Here is a 22,294-nt window from a genome sequence, read left to right as displayed (position 1 = left end):
ATTATCAAATATTTTCTTTTTTGCTTAGCCTTTTGGTGTCATCTGACTACACACCTCCTTGACTCCACTGATGATTTCACTGAGAAAATAACATGTATTTTTTTCTTTATATTGTAATTTATATATCTAAACTGTATGAAACGGTTGGATTTGTAAAGGAGTTATTTCATTGTGTCTTTACAGCTGTTCTTGTGAGCTGAGACCAAAGTAGAAAAATATTCGAACAGAGAACGATTTTACTGCAGGGTTAAGATATAGTTTATGTTACCGGAAGTACTTCCGAAACACAAATTATCTTGTGCTATCACCGAGTACGCAAAATGACGGTTAAAGGGAAATTACACGACTAACTGCGCTACTGTGAGCCTGTATTGTGCGGCATTGCATATGCAAACGTCGAAAATAGCAAATTATCTTCCACTGTACCTAAAGGCAAACCCATTGCTAGCCACTTCAAGATTGTTAACTTTTTGTTCTCTTGGACGCTATATCAAGGTCACGACTGGATTGCTTGCATGCAAACTGCCACATTAAGTTTGACACCGCAATGCTGTTATATAACATGTGCGTAAGGTGGGGCGCACAAATTCAATGTGATTATATGGGCAATCAAACTCACCAGAACAGGTGTAAAGAAACAATGAAATAACTTCTTTACAAATCGCACCATTTCATAAATAAAATATGTATACGAGTTACCGGTAACCACAAGTTCTCACTTCGTTAATAGGATATGAATATAAGAATCACACAACAATTCCCTGTTTGTGCCATATATCCATCGCACTTAACGTCTCAAACGGATACGATCATCTGACCCTATTTTAATACAACACTAACGTGGGTACAAAATATGAATAAATGTGGTGGTTTTATTTTTATAAAGTGTAAATAGTACCACAGCACTGCGGATATTTGCACCCTTCTCGTAATACGGAGCCGAGACTTCTGTCACGAGGAGTGGTTATCACAGCGCGCTACGACGCCAGGGGTCCTGGGTTCGAATCCAGGCATGGGTGTTTTTTGTGAGTGGTGCCCCTTCATCAATTCCATCATATCATCACTCATCTTCGCGATTAGCCAAAAGCGAAGTGAAATAAACCCAATCAATCAATCGTAATACGGCGACAAAAGCCTCTAAGAAAAACGAGAAATGATTTCGGTAGTGAATTAAAGCACAAAGATTTTGACAATATGAAAATCAACACCTTATCAAGAAAAACTAAAACACATCGGTGGTGACAGCAGAGGATATGAAGTTGCGTTCCGCACACATGTGACAACACCCAACCCCTCAGAAGATTACCTTGGCTGAGGGTCTAGAATCCAGAGCCTACGTTGCAAGCAAGAATGCAGTTTCTAGGGTGTACTACTTAGAAGAAAGGTTGATTTTTGATGCATTCCAAAAGAGCCATACAGCATGGTATGGATATTACCCGTGCGGTCACATGATGAACGAAGCGTGAAGTCGGACGCCAATAATTGTGATATGGATTGTAATCTGTGAAAGATCTGTCCAATGAAGGATGACTGAGACTAAATAAATCAGGGATAGGATAGTGTGAAAACTTTATACCGGCGTGAAATGATGACATAAAATACCACACAAACATCCTGACACCGAACACCAACCTACTCCAATCAACGCCACGAATTTCAGGCGCTGAAACTGGTTTCTGAATGTATAGGAATCTACTCGCGACCTTCCGTATTAATTACTACAAGACTAAAACGTTCTGTCGCTACTGTTCAGATCATCCTACTTGCCAAATCAAATCTGTGTATTTTTCCATACAGGGCATATATAGAAGCTTATAATTGCAACTACCTCGGCGATGGACGTATGACAAATTCCCCGCATGCATTCCATAGAAGTTTAAAATTTATTAGGCTCGCAATAAAGAGCCCATTAATTTCGCGATCGCTGTCTGATTCGTTTTGTATTAATGGCTTGTCCTCACTATTTACATTTAAATTATGCACGCATAAATTGAACTATTGGTGCGAACGTTATTAATTACTTCCACGTTTCGCCAAAAAGAAAATTGAATGCTAGTGGTTGTAAATTACTGTATATTACGCATGTTGCTGGGAAGAACGCTCATTTGTATGCATGTAGATATCACCAAACACAGTCCGCTTGGTCGTTGTACAACTCTATGAAAGTAATTCGACGGTTTCAGAAACACGTAATGATAAGCACCTTCCTGGTATGTTCACTATATGTACAGTATACATATAATCGGAATTTGAATTGTGAAAATGGGCACAGCCGCCATGGGCGAGCGCGTTCGAGTGTTCGAATCACGATCTCTCCACGGATGATTTCGGGTTGATGTCCCGGCCTGGGCAAGGTGGATGTTCTTTCATCAATTTCATCGAATAAACAATTCATTCTCATCGTCGTAATTAGCCAAAAGTGAAAGAAATGCGACGTAAAATTAGAATACAAATACCAATGACAATGGGTAGGCATAATGCATGTTACTACTGATTAAAACTACAGATACCATAACAACAGAACATTATTATAGTAATGTTAATGTACGTACCAAGTCGACTAGAGTAGGCTTTTGAAATAATAAAGGGTGGCGCAAAAGTCATCATCCTATTTGAACTGACCTTTATTTTGACATGTTGTTTATATCAGTAGTGTTTTGTCAGTTAAATAGAAGATACTCACGAAACTTATTGTGTGCGAAAATGAAAACGTATACCCCACAAGAACGAGGAAAAATTGCGACTATTTTGCGTGACACTTTTCCGGGCAGAGTAATATCCCGTTTTGGTGATTTGCCATGGCCGGCAAGGTCCCCCGATTTGCCCGCTCCAGATTTTTTTTTCCTTTGGGGATATTTGAAGTCATTGGTTTATGTGAATAAGCCAAACGTTACAGCAACTAAAGGACAATATTCAGCATGAAATTGAAAACATTTCCCCTCAGATTTCCAGCACCATGGAAAACGCAATAATAAGAGCCCAAATTTGCATCAATTCGAATGGTGGTCATTTATTGGATGTTATCTTTAAAAATTGAGGACATAAAACTTACAAGTATCAATAAAAGTTTAACACAAAAAAACCTACTTTGTTTAATTTAAAACCGAAGCTATAGGCTAAGAAAATCAGGTGATGACTTTTGCACCAATACAGCACACAAGGAATGCAAGCGAATTGTTCTCCTTTGTGCAACTTTCCTAAATGAAATAAAGAGGGCATGCATCTACTTGCAACTTTTCTAATTAAGTCATCTTGCTTTCATATTCTGAACTTTCATGCACTGTGACATCAACATACACCTGAAAGCGATCACGATACTACTAAAGACTAATCTATCCGAGTCATAACAACGTTTCGAATGTTCGTGCGAATAATCCACATCTTCAGAGGTGTTTTCTGAAAATATTTTTGAGACGGATCCTTAATTTATAATATTTAGCAGCATACTCTATTGAATTAAGACAGCTCAATGTTCATTACTTTTAATTATGATCTATATACAGGGTTGGACATCTCACTTGATCTGAAACTAAACTTTATCCTAAATTAATGTGCTTGAAAAATAAGAAGAGGTGCAGCTACGGAGGGAGGGGAAGATGGGTGGCATGAGCGAATGTAGAAGAATTAATAGTTTGGGAGCAAATGAGTGACAATGTCTGACAAGATGAGGCCGAACCCTGTACAATCAACATTTAGAACAGTCAAGACGGTTCTAAATTATTGTATTACATGCACCAATTAATGAACTGAGAGCTCGTGAACTTTGTATACAGTACCTCTTTTGTCACTTCCGCGTTTAAAACTGCCGTTGAAAGAGCAGCAAAGTACTTGCACCACTAACGCCTTGTGTATAGACAACCCAAATAACATTACATTTTGCCGGCTCATAAACCATTCAAGGATATATTTTCCAGTCGATTCAAGAGCGATGGTAAAGAAAAACACAAGATGAACACTGTCAGACTTCATGTCTCGTGTTCTTTAACTGGAGCAATGCCGAAAAAAACGTATAATGACGATGGATAAGCACTTGCAAATCTAACATCGGTGTCTTAAGAGAGGTTGCTGGCCGACACTCTAGTATGCTATATCAGTATGCAAGATGTTTGTAAGAAAGGTGGAACATGGTGTACATGGAAGGAATATCTCACATAGTTGCATTCATTGTTGGACGTAAATGCATATTCACTTTAAAATAAACATTGACACCAAGTTTGTTGAGTGTGTGAGAGAGAGAGAGCGAGGAGAAGAGAGAGAGAGAGAGAGAGAGAGAGAGAGAGAGAGAGAGAGAGAGAGAGACATCCGTGTGTTGGTTATTCTACTCGGAATCACTTACCTCTGATTGAAGGGTTGCAATCCTACACGGTGCAAATAAATATAAGTTAATGCATTCCACTTGTTTGCAAACAGTAATATACGTGGGTTGGACATTTAATAGTAGCAACTATTTATTCTCAAATGATACAAAAGAGATACCTCTGTGAAACTTTTACAGCCCTTTGATGTAGTCGCCAGCGATGTGGAAGTCGTCGTATTTGTGTAGCAGTCCCTGTTCTGTTGATGGTATGAATGGAGCGGTCTATTGCCTGAAGAATTTCTGAAACAGTTCGGAAGCTTCATCTTAGAGATCAAATCAAATTCACAGGGACTGGTAGAGCATCGCATCTTCTTTCACAACGGAGGTCGCAGGTTATGTTCCAAAAATGAACAGTAATACTGCGCATTGACGGTCTGTCACATTAGTGGGGTTCTGACTACACAACTTAAGACCGCCAACTCCAATGATACACTACGTATCAATCTCTTCTAAATTGAGATTTATAGCTAGCCTGAATTCATAACCCCTGTCGCCAGCCGTTGCTCTCTCAGGCATTCAAAGAATGTCACATCAGTAATTTACAAATCCTTCCTGGTCTATTGGAGTTAAGGTGCTGATCAGCTGGTATTTCAGGGCAACGACCAGGGAAGGAGGAAAGAGAACAAAACAGAGAGCAACGTGTGGTGTGGGGTCTTTTGCCTGGAATCGCCGAACAAGAAGGAACTGAGGAGATTGAGCGATCGAACACGTTTCGATATGAACAGCTATCAGCGGGGAATTGTATCATCAGAGACAGACAGGTATTGTTACTTCCAACCATGTTGATCTAGACTTGAAGGTATAAATCCGAAAGCTTGTGTTTTGCCATTTCCAAGTGTGTAGTTAGTACCTCTCGCCCATTACCATTAGGCTTACCTTGAAGGGCGAGTGCTCAAATGAGGAGGATGAATGATTAAGCGAGCTACATCACCCCCCTCAATGGTGAAGGTTCTTGGTTCGATCCCACGTACTCAGAGTGCGTTACGTGGATGGAGGTGCTGGAATTTTCATTCATTTCAGTTTGAAATAAATGAAAACTAAGAACATAGAACCGTCATGCCATTTTTGTGCCCGATTTCGTTCATCTCAGGCGGAAACGCAAAGAAAAATAACATTTTATTTTAAATTAGGCTTCCTCACCCTCCAGATATGTTTTCTCATTTCTAGGCAGAGAAAAGAAAGGATGAAAGTTATAATGAAAACATTAAATGAATAACAGGCTGCGTACGTATTTAAAAGTAGAGAATTTATAGAGTTACACGTGTTTTAATGCTAATATCAGCTGGGGAGAACCATTAAGCTATGATAGATGTCGAGTTCTAACTTGAGGATGAATCAGATGAAACCTATAGACCTCAAGTCAGAGTCGGTCACCCGCAAAATGTAAATTGCGGAGGAACCTGCGCCCCAGCTCCATCGCGGTTATCCGCGTCGGGCTGGCAATTTGGTATCAGGAGCGTCCGTCATTCCGCGTGGCGGAAGGTTCGATGTCGGATTTTAGGGAGGCCCATGTCATCAAAAATGTGGCCGGCCCAGGGACGTCCGTGGACGATTCCCTATCAATCTGCTCCTGGTAGCTCTGTGGTTCACTCACGAACCCGGTACCATGGCTACAACAAATTCCCACTTGGGAAATTTTTACCATCCAGAATTTTAAATAAGGAATAAGAATAAGGCATTTAGATTTGATGATTTCTTGCATTGACAGTGATTTTAGATTTTATTTTATATGATCTTGGATATGAAAATTATGACAACGTTGGTTATGAGGATGCAGTAAGCTATAGTCAGCAGTAAACGATTTTTTACCCTTAACATTTTAATTAATTAACAACGTGGATTAAAAGTGGATTTTAAAGTTATTTATGAATGAGGAAAATAAATTAGTGCCACCGAGTCAGAGTCAATCAGCACTATGTGCATTTTAACGAGTTATGGCACAGAGTATGCTTGTTTGAGTCAATATATTGTTATTATTATTATTATTAATTGAAATTTCTTAAAAGTTTAATTTAAATTTGGTTTAAAACTGACCGTAACTTGTAAAGGATTTAGAATGCTTGAACTATGACTGCTAAGACTTTTGCAACGAGGATATTACATTTTATACATATATAGTTTTGGGAACGAATAAGGCCCCGAGGACCACTCATTTATATTCTTAATGACTGAAGTCTCCTAGCACCTCATGAAGGGAGCTTAGATTAAGGAGATAGTGAAGTTTATACGAGATAGTCACTTGCCTTATGTTACCTAACTTACGCATACATTGCCTGAAAATTTTAATCCATGTTAATATGTAAAGAGACGAAACGTTAATTATATTCCTCGACACGCATGTACAATCTTCGTACCGTGATTTAGGATATAAACCGCCCGATTAATTAAAAGTTCTAGTTGAGAAGTAATAGATGTATAATTAGGCTGCAGTAACGAGAGATGTCTGTACACAGGTAAGCAGTTGTGACGAGAATGAATCCGTACACATATATACATATACTTATATGCTTTAAGCAAAGTTAGGCACAGCCAACTTATTTTGAATAACTAGAAGTGAATTATGAGAGCATTACACGGCGTGGACGTTTCTCACATATTAACGAGATTTTATTGTTAGTTTATATTTATATATTTTTTTTCCTGTCCGAAACATTGTTTCGTTTGACAGTTGAATATTTATCCTTAGCACGTTGTAGCTTCGAATGTTAAAAACTTTAAAATGTAGTTTGTTTTAAATTTTAAAATATAAATATTAATATTCTGCTCCAAGTTACGGTATTTATTAAAGTGAAACAGGTCTAATATTTTAAATTCACTTGCATGACATAATAATAATTTATAATAAAATGGCACTAATAATATTAAAGATTAAAAGCAGACTTATTATTTAATAATGTGCTTTAGGCACAAAAGTTTTTTTGCAGTATGTAATAATACTAGCTAAGCGAATACATCACTAGAATTTTATAGTTACTCTTCAGAAGAAGGTATATGATTATATTAGCAATGTTTATTTTAAGCGCCAGTTATGAGAATATTTATATTATATGAATATGTAGACGACGACGTCAAGATTTTTTTTGCGCTCCAATAACAAGTATTTTCCTGCGGATATTGGATTGCAACCGATAATCCTGGAAATCCATTCTGCCATCGCAGAATGATAATGATTAAACCACGACGGTTTTAGTTTCTAACTTTGCCACAATAATATGCTAAGCATATTTTAGAATGAGTAGAGGGAATTATAGATTCTTCATTTTTAGTGATGTTAGCATAATATAAAGTTAATTATCGCATGTTTAGAGAGTACTTTATCTTATTTTTTATGGTCGATTTCAAAATAAACGATTGTTAGCAGACGAAAAGTAAACTAACGAGACTAAAATAATAATTATCTTTTAAATAGTAAAGTTTGAACAAATTTAAACCAGAAAAGCCCCCATCAAGAAAAGTAAAACTTCAGGTAGGAAATAACGTTAGTTGTAAGAAAGAGTAACTGCGGTTGAGACTAAATATGCACAGGAACTTGTACAGTCAAGAGCAGAAGCATTACATAAATCGTGTCATCTTAACAAGAAACCAAAGTAATTTATTAATCATGTTCTTCAGAATAAGAATTTTCTTATTAAAACACCCTCGATTGTACTAAACTGCTTGCCTGGTAATTTGAAATAATATTGGGACATGGTTCGAGTCGCGTCAGCGCGATCGCCAGCAGCAACGTCGCTGGAATCAAAGTTTAAACCTCACAAGCTGAAAAACGGGAGCAGCGCCAAAAGTGTTAACACCGCTGCGGGCGAATCCTCCGCGATAACCAGGCAAACGATCACCGCGAGTCCAGCCCGACGTTATAAACATTAGAGAGAGTAAACAGTACAGTTTTAAACACGTGCATTTTTGTATGGGAGCGACCAAAGTCCAGCTCGGCAGCGGAGAAGTAAACCCCTCTCACTCCTCAAACCCCTTGCCATCCCGCAATCATCTTTGGACCCAGTCGGCTTGTCACGACACATTTTTTTTTTTCCAAACGTTGAATTTAGTCTCCAGTTTTGAAGCCGTCGGAATGAAGAATTTGCAACGTAAGAAAATCACCCCCCTTTCCCTCTTGTATCGAGTTACGCAGCAAGAAGCAGCCACTTCGGCCGCGAAAGACATGTATTCCTTTAACAGGACAACCACGGGAAGGAAAACTTCAATGATAGCAAATTCTTTGTTTGATACAATGTTGCCACTCCGGCGTTATAATTCCCAGAAACGCTTTTACGAACAGAATTTGCTTCAAGCGAAGCAAACTATTAGAATAAATTTAAGCGATTATATATCTTAACGTTTTATTTCCCAGTAAAAGTATGTATATTTTAAACCTCTCTCACCACAATGAGCCAGTACACGTTCAATTTTTAACGATAACAGGACTTGGTCGACTGTCTAGAATGTTCGTTAACAATAGTATAATAATAGGCAAAGTAGAGTTTTCAATGTTTATAGCAAGCAATTTTCCATTCAAAAGAGTAGTAGTAATTTAAGTTGAATCAAACGGAAACAGGACATTTCTCATAGCACAAGGGAAATTAAAGAAATAATTTCGATAATTTTAACAAATATTTCATTGGTTTCGTTATGAATTCTCACATAAATATAACTAACCTTATTCAGTATCAATCTAATTACATACCTTATTATTTTATGGTTATTAGCTTTCTTTATATTGTATTATCGTGGTAACTTATAAATGTTCATACGAGGAATGGCAAAGCAGTTGAATTTCTGTATTTGTGTTAATAAGTCTAGATCAACACCCCTTTCCTCATTTCCCGTTTACGAAATTATACTTTATCCTTTACCTAAGTCTGTCTATTCATCACACCAGTCAAGAGCTATCAACAGGAGAAGGATTTTCCCAGCGTATCTATTGGGAATCAACATGCAGCAGTTTGGCCAATCACCAGCGAGGAGAACGGGATTCGAACCCGAATCTGCACGCATCCCGACGGTTTAGCTTCCCAGGACAACAGCATGCAACAGCCATGTGAGCCAGCCAGCCTGCCAGTATTTTAGTACATGGAACAAACACTTTCCACCCTTATAAGAAGAAACTCCCAAACCGGACAAAATTCTTCAGTCCCTTTCCCCATCAATGCTCCCACAAAAGAAGAACAGAAGAGATGCAGAAAAGAAGAACAGAAGACATGAAGAGGGAGCAGGGAAGAGAGCAGAATACCAGAGAGAAGAATGAACACCGTAGTTTTGTCCCCACAAACTACACACAATATGCTCCTGTTCCGGAAGTGCATCGCTTTCCACAAATATCACGGTACTTCAATCAAAAGTGCAGCTTACATAATCCAAGTCATCACTGTGTGTAAACGTTCCCCAAAATCTGCCAGTCTTTATAAATTTCACCCAATGAAGAAGCAGAAATTCATCAAGGACGTATCCTAGTGTTTACACTTCTCACCTCTGTACACTTGCATTACAGAATGTACATGACCCCTCCTAAAAAGTCATTCCGCAGTGTTTACGAAAGTGCATTTTTATGTGACATGTAATGCGTCACATTCAACTCTACAACTTTCATGTAAAGCAGTTTTACACCCACAAAGAAGAACCTTCCAGTGTGTGCAACCTGTCTTTTAACGTCATGCACAGGAGTGTACTCAGTGAGTTTCAACGTCCCATGTCTCATTCACTTTTCCATAAATGCACAAACTATGCTTATCAACGGTGCAATTTTACATGGTTTAAGTGAATATGCTGCATGACAAAATCGTGTTTCGCCAGTGTCTACAATTTTGTCGACCGTTTCTCACTTAGTTCCTTGAAAGAAACGTTGAAATGAAAATCTGTGTGCAACCAGTTGTGCAACTTTTGCACGGGAGTGTACCATGTGAAAATATTTAAAAGTCGTTTATTCATCATTAAGTACACCGAACAATACTAATCAACAGTGCTTTTAACACATGCCCTTGTCGATCGTTTTCTTACCAGCTTTAAAGAAAACATCGAAGCAAAATTGCTAAGTGCATCAACCTACAAAGGGAAGTCTCACAGTAACTCGACGGCATGTTTCCCCCAAGTGTACATGTGTGCTTCATGGATTCCAAATATTAATTCATACTTACATCCGTAATTCCAGTAGTGCCGAGAGTGATAACAATCCACTGAACTATCGTGACAACTCCAAACACTTCCAGTGAATGCGTGTGCATCGCAATATAAAACAAGAAGAACCCAAGTGGAAATATATTTATTATACACACATACAAACACTACGTAGTGTATCCGCGAATTTACGGTACTTTTTAACTCAAGTGAAAATATGTGTCGTGTGAGTCCACTTGTGTTGACTACTAACGCACACGTGTGTTCACGCCCCCTTTTGGCGACCTCAGGTCATAAGCAGTCATCATTGTTGCTTGGCCACACCTTTAACATGTTACGTCAGTTATGTCAGTGACCATCACATGTCAATCTTCCGCATCTATTACAAAATTGACGGTACGCTCATTCCATGCATGATTATGTGAGCGAGTATCAAAGTGCAAGTTAAGCACTGTGCTATTTTTTTTTTTACTAAGCAAAGATGCGAGCTTGTTATTTGTTTTTCTTACGGCCAGTTACACCAGACAGTACATTTATGCCTATGGCCAGTTCTCGCGTCTGAAGTATCGCCAAGTATTTACTCAATTACTATTCTGTTATCATTATTTTTTTTTCTTTTCGGTTTTGGCGGAAACTATGGTTTTATTTCATTTTTATTTTTTCTATGTTTTTAATAAAAACTTCGATTTATAAGGATAGATCAACATGGATACCTTAAATATAAATTTCAATTCTGGAAATTTTTTCCAGAGGGGGTAATCGTATCAATCTCTTCTAAATTGAGATTTATAGCTAGCCTGAATTCATAACCCCTGTCGCCAGCCGTTGCTCTCTCAGGCATTCAAAGAATGTCACATCAGTAATTTACAAATCCTTCCTGGTCTATTGGAGTTAAGGTGCTGATCAGCTGGTATTTCAGGGCAACGACCAGGGAAGGAGGAAAGAGAACAAAACAGAGAGCAACGTGTGGTGTGGGGTCTTTTGCCTGGAATCGCCGAACAAGAAGGAACTGAGGAGATTGAGCGATCGAACACGTTTCGATATGAACAGCTATCAGCGGGGAATTGTATCATCAGAGACAGACAGGTATTGTTACTTCCAACCATGTTGATCTAGACTTGAAGGTATAAATCCGAAAGCTTGTGTTTTGCCATTTCCAAGTGTGTAGTTAGTACCTCTCGCCCATTACCATTAGGCTTACCTTGAAGGGCGAGTGCTCAAATGAGGAGGATGAATGATTAAGCGAGCTACATCACCCCCCTCAATGGTGAAGGTTCTTGGTTCGATCCCACGTACTCAGAGTGCGTTACGACTATTCCTCTCATCTCTGTGCATACGCCTAGTTGGAAGGAAGAGTCAATTTACTGGGAGGTAGCTTAGGTATCAACGTAACATGTGGTATAAATGAGAAGCACCGATTCCATTTCATGGCATATAAACAGCAGTGTTGCCACAATTAAATTTCCAACCCAAAAGAAAATATCGGAAAATGGAACGTTGTTCCATGGAAAGAACAAAAAACGTGATTTCTATTATTGAATGCTATTTTAAAACAAGTTTTGTGCTTACTGGAATAAGAAAACAGTACATTAATATTATTAAAAGACCAAAAGGGAAATGTAATTGAAAGTTTGAAAACTAATACAAATCATCAAGAATGTGGTTTCCTCCAAGTAAAAACAACTATGTATCCACCTTAAAGCCGTATTTCTTTCTTAAAGCACGTCAAACGATCTTATTTAAACGCTTCTCTTTTAAAAAGGTAAATATACAGCTTCGACAAATAAAGCACAGTATTCAATTCAATCATAGAAGCAAGCAGGTGAAGATATTTGAGAAACGCATGCGATCGATTTTTTCCTCCGAAACACCACCAGTTTCTGGTGTTGAACAGACGCAAGATTTCTGTGGGAAGAGGCAGAAGAGGTTGTCGCTTCGGGTTTTTCTGTCCCATCTCTTGACAGGGAAGATGGATAGTTGTGCTAATTGCCTGAATTATCCCGCAGTCTGGAGAGGGACATGACTAATTTGTTTCTCAGATTAGAACCGCCATTCGGGAAGCTTCTTAAAACTAAAAACCAGATCACCTATTGGGTCAGTTTCTTCCGATCTGCTTCTTTCTTCTTATTGTATTCTATCCACAGCATTTGAACGTAAGATACAGTCCATGCAAATGTGCAGAATAAATAACCATTTTAAACAGACTAATAATTATCAACACTACTTTATATCCAAGTAAGGGTGTAAAAGATGGCAATTTGTTTATCACAATATTTCCTTTGAGTAACTCTACTGAACATAATTCCACATAAATTTGTGTTTGAATGTCACAAAATTTAGTTCAGTGTCTCAACATTAACTTCACTGAACATTTCGTGCCTGACCTACGTACATTTGTTACTTAATGAGAGGTTTAAATAGAACGAACATGTAAAACAATAAAAGAGAGCAATACGGATCAGCAAGAGCTGCTAAATGTGTAGTTCTGTCAAACGGTAATACTGATCCTATATTAATAAATCACGTATTATACTGTATTAATACTTTCCCTGACTGAGATGCGATATATTTCATATCTCCTGATGGTTGCCGATGTATTACATTAGTTTAAAACTAACGTCAGATTCGTAGAACAAAAGCCAGCAAACGTCAAGCCTAGTTGACCAACAAGAAATAAATTTATGCAGAGAAGAACGTTTTTTAAAACATCCACATATATTCTTGATGAAGACATCAAACAAAGCTGCTTTTATTTGGTTCATGTAGTTATGTAAACTCGTATTTGCATTGTATTTCTTTGTTATTTAGCGTCGTTTCCTGCTATCTTTGGCTAATCGCGGCGATAAGGATGAGCGATGATTAGAATAAATTGATGAAGGGGCGCTCGCAAAGAACACCCAAGTCCAGGCCCAAACATGAAGCCCGGAACTTCAGTGGCGAGATCGAAAATCAACCAACGAGCTTGACCATCGAGCCCGCTGTTCAAAAACAGAGAGGAAAGTGTCCAAATATGAGCAAGGACTAAATATGGACAACCTGTGCTGCAGACGCTGTGAAATGATTATGCATAGCTGAAAAGGTGCGAAATTAATCATTTCAAGGGTATATAAGTGCTGTCACACTGTACTTGTCACGATTTGTTGATCTGAAAGTATTCCAAAACTTTTTATAAGTTTTTACTCCTAATTATTTGTTTCAATAATTTGAAAAAAAAAAATCATAAATTTGTCCTCTGCTTATTATTGCTTTTATTTCAATTTTTGAACCTCACATTGGATAAAATGACTGAATGAGCATAGTGACGCACAAATTGTCTGTTATTATCTCTGTCGTCGACTGTAAAAGAAAGCACAATACATTGTTTGCCAGTTGTGTGCCAATTGGTGCTTCGCGGAACCAATCTGGAGGTCTATGACGCCATTTTTTTTATTGGAAAGTCACATATTTTATGGTCTTTTTTAAATACCTAAGATCAATTCAAGACTAGCCGGCATTTTCTTAGCAAAACGTTTCAGTAGCTGAGGGTTCACGCTTTTCTCTGAAAATCAGGTGATATGGAGTCCTTGGCTAATTGGGAAACTTTTGTGTTACACTTCTCTAAGAGACACTGGAGTGGACATGATTTGAAAAAAAAAACACAAAAAAAAACCACATTAATCTCACAACAATGGTTACCTGGGAATCATCAGCTGAACTCTACGAGGTGAACGTTATTGGTACTTCACTCATGCCATGAAAAAAGGATCACGACCCAGGCTCGATTTACATTAACAAAAATATGCTAGGGTTTCGCGGGAAACTCTGCATAAGTACTTCACGTGCTCTCTGTAGACAATGAGTGTGCAGGAGCAAACGTTTGTGACCCGTGAAAGTACATTACTGAATGTTTAGTTTGAAGTGCTAGTTTCATATTTGGATAGTTCACTGAGAAACGTTTTTTCAATTTTTCTTCTTTGAGATTCATAAGTCACGATTATATTAAAAATTATATTTCGATTAGATTAAGTAGTCTACACGACAAACGGCACTTTACGAGAAAATGTTGTTTGTGCAAAATTATTATGGTAAGTTTTATAGTAATTTTGCCATGTGGGGGACTGCAAAATCACATTTCTATTGTGTATCCATGTGTTTTTCTCCACAATAATGAATTTTTCGAAACAAAACACAAAGTCATTGGTAGCTAATGTTTGGATTTATTACTCTGTTGTAAGTCATTGCTCCTTCTAAACGTGTATTAGGGGTAAGCTATATGAGACAACCGGATGTAAATAATCGCATAGAGCAACTCCACCATAAATTACATCAAATTTGAGTTCAACTAAGTGATGTCATGTCATAGTGCACTGGAACGCGAATATTATGATGTTAGAGTAGAGGAACTATAGCGAAAATATACTACCAAAGGGCATGAATATATCTAGCAAAAAAACAGACAAGCATTCAAATATTGTATATATACACAAATATCAATTTTGAACTATGTCTTCACATGTGTACATAACAGACTGGTTCCATACGATATACAGCAGTAACTATTTGGTAATTTGACATTTTTGCATTAGTAAAATTGAATCCAACCGCTTAATCTACTTCGTGTTCACAAACTGCATTTTAATTAAGAATATAGCATATTAAATTTGTAAATATCTTTCTACCAGAATTTTACACTACTTCAAGTAATGTTTCTGTCGAGTCTCGAGTCTATTCATCAAAAGGAACAATTTTCATTTTTTCAAGTCTCCTTATTGCGAAGTCACATCACCATAGTCACAAGCAGGAAAAAGAGATGCTATCGCAATGCCATTACTTGTATGCCACCACGAATCTCAATCCTGTCTATCACTCTCTGGACATTCTCCAACAAAGATGTGGAAACATTCTCCGTTCACTCGTCCGAAGAGTTACAGAAAGGGCCTGCCCCATTCTGGGGGAAACGATCTACTAGATAGCTCGAAGCACATCTTATGAACATTATGCGCTTCGAACAATTCATGCTCGCCAATGGGAAAAAGACGAAAGAAAGGGAAAAAAAGAAAATATCTCGATTAGCAGAAAATTACGTCATTGAAGAGAGTAATGAAAACTTGACAAACTAGGCAGAATCCATTTAGAAATTGCAGTTTCCTTTAGCTATGCAGGATGTGTGCCACTGTTTAAATTCCTCGGGTTTTTAAAAATATTAATTCATACTTATTCGGAAATGAAAAGGGACATTTGCGAGAAACTGATAAACAAATAAGCTCATTCACCGATTCTTGTTAAGTTGGTTGTGTCAGGACGAAAGGCTCGTACTTCAAGACAAAAGAAACCCAATAGTTCTAATAGTTCATACAACGATATACAGAATTACTTTTCATCTGTTCATTCTGTTGTTGTAGAATGAAACAAGTGGAGCTTCCACGATGGCGTAGTGGTGAGGTCGTTACCTTGTAATGAAAGGGTTCCGAGTTCGATATCCAGTGGAGGTACACTTTAAACTGTAGGTCCAGTCACGGTTAGCCTATATGTGCATAAAGCGAACTTACAAACTAAAAAATGAAACAAATGAAATAAACAGAAAAAATGTATAGCACTAAGCAAAGATACACACCACTAGAGGATGGAATTTGTATTGAGAATTACATGAACCTTGATTTCTTCAATTTCATTTCCGTATATTACTACAAAGAATAAGTTTTACACTGCCTGACAACTTACACAAAGCTTTACAAACAATATAAACTCTTACTAACGAAAGAGTTGTAAAGGAACGATATCATAACAGAAAGAAAGTTAATAATAATATTCGTGGAAAAAACAACATAAAACGGCCGACTGGTAGAACGTTCCTTACTAGAAATATACGGTACAAAGGAGCCAAACGCAACGACGAGGATGAATGATGATATGAAATACACGAAAGAAAAAAATATATGAGACATATTCTACAAACTCAGATCTCGCAAGCCGAACACTCAACGCGCTTGGCTATCGAGGTGGCAGTACGATATTAAATCCGTTACATATTTCTTTTGGTTGATGAAAGCAATTTCCACCCTTCTCATTTTAATAAAAACAATTGGGAAATATAATATTGTACTAATTTACAAGTGGTCTACTTCCGACCTCGCCACCGGAGTTTCCAGATTTAAGTTCCGGCATTGTTGTTCTTTGTGAGGGTTCGTTATCAATCTCATCTTCATAATCGCGATTAGCCAAAAGCAGCAGATACGCAAAACTAAATAGTAAATGTACAATACGATACTAGCAAAACATGCATGCAAATATGACGTAAAACATAACAATATCCGACATAAAAATGAACACAACGTACGTTGTAATCCCGAGTGAAATTCTATACAATGTATAAAGTTATCAATTTTTACTGAAAATTTTACATCATTGTAGAATGAGAAAGATCTTTAAAGTGACATGCCAAAACAGGAATATATTTCGTGCTGGGAACATCAAATAGATCCTTAATTTCAACTTGAAAATGAATAACAATTCTTGTCTTTTCTAAACAAACATTACACAAGACGACTTTCTCATGATTAACATTGCACTTGTCCCAGTATCTATCAACAGTCAATATCTTTCCTCCTTTCTGTATTTAATACAGAACTAAATATTATACAAAAGTACATATTCGGGCTAAGAAAATATTTATCTATACATATTTCCTTGTTTGTTGGGACCGTAAGGAAAACGTTGAGGTTGCTATGCAATTAATTAATGGAACGCATCTTTGAATAGTTTTACCGACTACCGTAGTTTCTAACTTGGAAAACCTTACATTTGACCAAAAAAAGTAAAAATTCTGACAAGTTCTGCAAAACATGGACTTCATGTGCAAAATAAAATATGCATTTGTGGCCAAAAATGCCAAAATATGCAACACGATGCATGTAGTTTCATTTACTTAATTTTTTGTCAAAAGACTAAGGAAATGATTATTTTTTAAATATGCCATTTTAAAATAAACATGCATGTGCCTGTAAATCCTGTTTTCCATTATGCAATAATTTAAGGACAAATATGTTTATGTAAAAAAAAAAAAAAAAGGAGCATCACCTCTAAATTATTTTGATCAGGTTTTACTAATATTACAGCACAGTTCGTCTCCAGGAAGGAATTGCAGTAGTTGGGAGACAAAATCTTTAATGAAACAAGATACGAAATGTATGGATACATCCAGCTTAAGAACAATGCAATTTTCGCAGTATCCGTTTAAGAAAGAAGATTTCCCCTCTTCAGACTTTCAACAGCGCCGAGGCAAAGGCAGACGCTTGGAAACAACTCGCGGTAATCGAATGTGTAATTACAGACGTTGTTTTGAATTCGGACTGACAGAGCTGCAATTCTGCGTTGTGATCCGTGCGTAGGGCTCAGGGTATTAAGATGGTCGGGAGATTGCGAGAACGTTTCCATTGTAATGAGCCCTAGACAAAACGGCGGTCAACTCTGCATACAAATTCCCCGGATTCCTCCGACTGCTTCCTCCAGCCTGACCGAGCATCTTCTTTGCAACTCGGATTAATGGAACAGAATAAATAGACGGAGAGGAACGGAGCAGGAGAGAGGTGTTGGTGGGGAAAATGTGTGTATCCCGGCGTTAAGACGTACAGCAGCCAAGAGATTACGTCTGATGTAGTGGTTCTTAAATCATGCCCTGGGCGACAGTCAGGTCGGCAGTCGCTTTCCTCTCCAATGCGTCCCGTCAAAGAAGTGAACACGAGTCGTCTCCGCTCCGCGTCTCCATATCTCTTATACTCGGGGAAACCTGAACGAGATCTGGCAACACTGTACGATGGAGAGGGTAACCAGGGTGGTACCGGAACCAAAGGAAGTTGGAAGGAAAAGGACCATTCTGCGAAAGGCTCTTCTTTTAATCGTCTATCCGGATGTGCCTATTCCTCTCTTCCTCGGCAATAGACTGAGAGAAAAGGAGACGAGAGAAAAAAATAAGCCAAGTCAGCGACGGGGAGCGATCTATACCGTGCTGTGAAGTTGTGAACTATAAAAGAAAGGAGAAGGCAGGAAGAAAAGAACGGAAATGTTGACTGTAAATTTTCTACTCGGTTCCAATCACAAGCATACCGAGACTGGTTCTAAGTCCCAAGGGTCGCACCTCGTGGTTGACTTCTCGAACTTGCAATAATCGACCGCAAAACATACATCAAGCTTTCCTACACTGCACGCTATTTCTATCTTCGAATTACAGAGTCGATACTTAAATCCCCAACCAAGCAATCCTACAACATTACCACAGTTCTCGGGCCAAACTGCACATTTACCTTGAGATTAAATCCCTGGTAAAAAACAGAAACCAACCGCCAATCCATTTTTGACTAATTATTGGTCAGAGATCACAAACGTCTCAACTTTACGACTTGTAGTACTTGCACACAAAAGGACGTATAATAAGGAAATAAAACTTACACTATTCAGAACCAAACATCCAATCTCTCTTAAATGAGGGATGTAGCAGAAGGTAGCAAACACAAGCGATAGCCAAAGAGCACAATTGTTTCGAACATTTGTTACATGAATTTCATCTCAAAATTTTATGAAATTCAAGCATTTCTACAGCGAGCTAGCAGAAAACAAAATTCACACTTTCGAAACCACTGAATTGCTTAAATGGAAAACGATAATTTAATGAAATATAGCGTCAAACTGGACGTCAAGGCCCAAATCATAAGAAAAACTACCTCACCCTCAACTTGTAAAGACTCACTCAAAACTTTCTTCATGTAAAACATTAATATATGAAACTACAAAATTGGCATAAAAACTGTTTCACTGCAGTTATCCCATGAAGACACAAAAATTCAGTGTAAGTTTTTTATTCACAGGCAGATTTTCAAGGAATGAAACTTTTGAAAAACAAGCATTATTTTTAAAAAGGAAAAGGGAAATAATAATTTTGTTTCCAATGGATGCATTTAAGATAATGATACCTAACATGAAATTTATCATGCTATATTTCATCAATGCAAAATATTAAAATGATTAATATGAGAAAACAACACACAAGGCAACTTTTTAAGAAGTGAACGAATACGGAAAGACTAATAAACATAAAACTTATACCTACCTTTGATTCCTCTGTCGTCTTCTTTTTCGTTATTATTATCACATATTCCACTCAGAATTTCTGAAAGAGAAAGACCTTATAAATTGTCAGAAAACAAGCTTCTTGAACAACAAATCACCAAAACTAGCTCAAATGACATTTCGGTCCTGCATTCTATTGTTCCATGAAGGACATGATTTAAGAAATTTTACAGGAAAGCAAACGAAGAAGCATGAGGTTAAAATTTGTATGAAAGAAGCCTATGACCGGAAATATTATCTTCAAATGTTAAAATACAGCAACTCGAAATATGAGACAGTATTATACAGCAACTAAATACTTTAACAGAACATTTCAGGTTAAAGATTGAATTTCTGGTGCATATTCTCCTCTTGCAAATACAACTATTACGTGTATTAAAATCCGCAGGTAGTTACACCAAGTAATTTTCAGCAAACTGAAAACAAAAGTTCGATTAACAAAGGGCAAGAAGAAACATTATTAAGAATACAGTAGAAGAGTGTGGAGGGGGTAAAACTGCATCACGATTTCAATCTTAGCTTTACACCACTGCCACCAGATATACGTGGGCTGTTCTACAGAGCATTCCCTGACATTCACTACGAGACTCGGCGGCAAGCAGCCCGGCATCAGCGCTTGTCTTTCCCGGTGAACGGGTCCGCGACAGTCGGCTATTAAAATTACAGTTTTCATATTGTGTACTAAACTTGACTACAGAAGGTGTTGAAAATGATGTCTCTCTGCTGCAACACATTCCTGGCAGGAAATTGGCATTTACACGTGCAAGTTCGTCTACTGTAATTCTCCCGATTTCTCGTACGATACTCTCTTTTAACTCACGAATGGTGTGCGGATTGTCTTTGTATACTTTATTTTTTAGATTTCCCCATTCTCTTTCCACTTTTATTCAGAACTGACCCTGTTACTCTAACTTTTTTAAGAGGTTTAATATAGTGGTCCTATGTGGAACGGGAACACTAGGAAATTTCGTTGCAAAACGTCGTCGCACTTCTCCACAATTCCTCTTTCCGAAGTAACACTCGACAAGATAAATCCTTTGTTGTAATGTAAACTTTTGTGATGCCATATTAAGCCACAATTTTCAACATACGGACACGACACATCACAACTTCCGAGAGAAGATTATACTGGCGTCAGTCTGCAACGTCAACTGAAAGGGAAAGAGAGCGAAGGCAGGGAGAGCGAAAAAAAAGACTGTAGCGTGCGACTGTCGCGGACCCGTTCACCGGGAAAGACAAGCGCTGATGCCGGGCCGCTTGCCGCCGAGTCTCGTGGCGAATGTCAGGGAATGCTCTATAAAGAATGATCATAATTTTTTAATTCATAATTTTTCGCGGTAAATTTAATTTCATGTTATATTGTTCGCTTAATGTGTAATGTATACGTCGTACTAGTTTCATTGTTTTGACTTCAGTTTGTGCGCCTCTGACAACCGTGCATGTTGAGACATGTTCAGTTCCGCCTACGGAAATAATGGAGGTAACACGCAACGAACAATACGCTGCGTTGAAATTTTGCAGGTTTCGTCAGAACAAATCGTCAGCTGCGATATATTCAATGCTACAGGAGGCCGTCTGGTCTTCCCTATAGCACAACTCGAAGGTGGTTTAAAATGCTTGCAAGGGGCACAACCAATTTAAGAGGAAGGTGGACCCGGAGCTCCGATCAGTGCTCTTATGGAAGAAAGCATCAACACCGCTGCTGTCATCGTGAGAGAAGATTGTTGAATAATGTTATAAGTACTATCAGAAAAACTGAAAATTTCACCCACACGTTGGGCAACAGAAATAATACCCATGAGATATGTTTGTGCACGGAGGGTTCCACGACTCCTCATAGACAAACAGGACGACCGCACATCGTAAATATGGCTTCTGAATATCTCGCGAGAAACGATGTGAAGTGTGTTCCTCATCCTCCCTATAGTCCAGACTTAGCCCCATGCGACTTTTTTCTTTTCCAAAATTTGAAGAAACGCCTTCGCGGGATGCATTTTCCATCATCAGAAGCAGCAGCAGCGAAGACTGCGGAGACGATTCTGAAGGATCTATCAATAAACGGCTTACAGCATGTCTTTGAAGACTGGCAAAAACGCTGGGGCAAGTGCATCGCATCCACTGGGGACTACTTTGATAAACACCATCAACATTATGTGTATGCGTAAAGGTATGTTGTCAAAGAAATTAGTGAACAATAACGTTAAATAATTTTAGGGTATGTCATATTTTCCTTGATGAGAAAACAAACGTATGTTTACTCACATTTCTGCCTACAGAGTTCAATGAGAGTCTGTCGCATCGCTACATTCTGTGATAAAAGCAAATAAACTTCACACCATTGAAAACGTCGCAAGGAAAATTACGAAAGGAAATGTAGGATTTCATTACCCTTCTACCGCTGTATTATAAATAAACCAGACGTGAGGTTTTCGCTTGCCTTAATGCAAAAGTATATACTTTTACCACATATCACAAAAGAATGGCCATAACATACATTCCCACGATAATCTTTCTCATGTCCATTGCTTTATCTTAAACTTAATGCAATAAAGATACAGCGAATTACAGGAGGAATAGCCACTGCAAAACAGGAGCGACAATAACAAAATTCCTCTGGCTAGACAGAATCCAGCTTGCAACTACCGGGTCGCTCTTCCTGATCGAAAGAGGGAAGTAGTGGCAGGGCAGCTTGCAAGCTCATCAGAAACACGGCACGTGGCGAGTCGGATA

The 22,294-nt window shown here is 38.1% G+C and overlaps 1 protein-coding gene across 12 annotated transcripts in view; it reads right to left on the bottom strand.

Moving 5' to 3' along the window:
* The window catches only part of NfI (Nuclear factor I), a 436,655-nt gene that overhangs the window by 144,870 nt on the left and 269,491 nt on the right, over positions 1-22,294 (bottom strand). For all 12 annotated transcript variants that reach the window (XM_083117283.1, XM_083117282.1, XM_083117284.1 and 9 more), the window contains one exon: positions 19,545-19,604. In XM_083117283.1, coding sequence (XP_082973409.1) covers positions 19,545-19,604 — 60 coding nt within the window. The remainder of the gene's footprint in view (positions 1-19,544; positions 19,605-22,294) is intronic.

This window comes from Lepisma saccharinum, chromosome 2 (assembly GCF_977018435.1).
Source record: "Lepisma saccharinum chromosome 2, izLepSacc3.1, whole genome shotgun sequence".
Taxonomy (NCBI): domain Eukaryota; kingdom Metazoa; phylum Arthropoda; class Insecta; order Zygentoma; family Lepismatidae; genus Lepisma; species Lepisma saccharinum.
The sequence above is the reverse complement of the archived record's forward strand: the minus strand, read 5'-3'. Positions and strand labels throughout refer to the sequence as shown.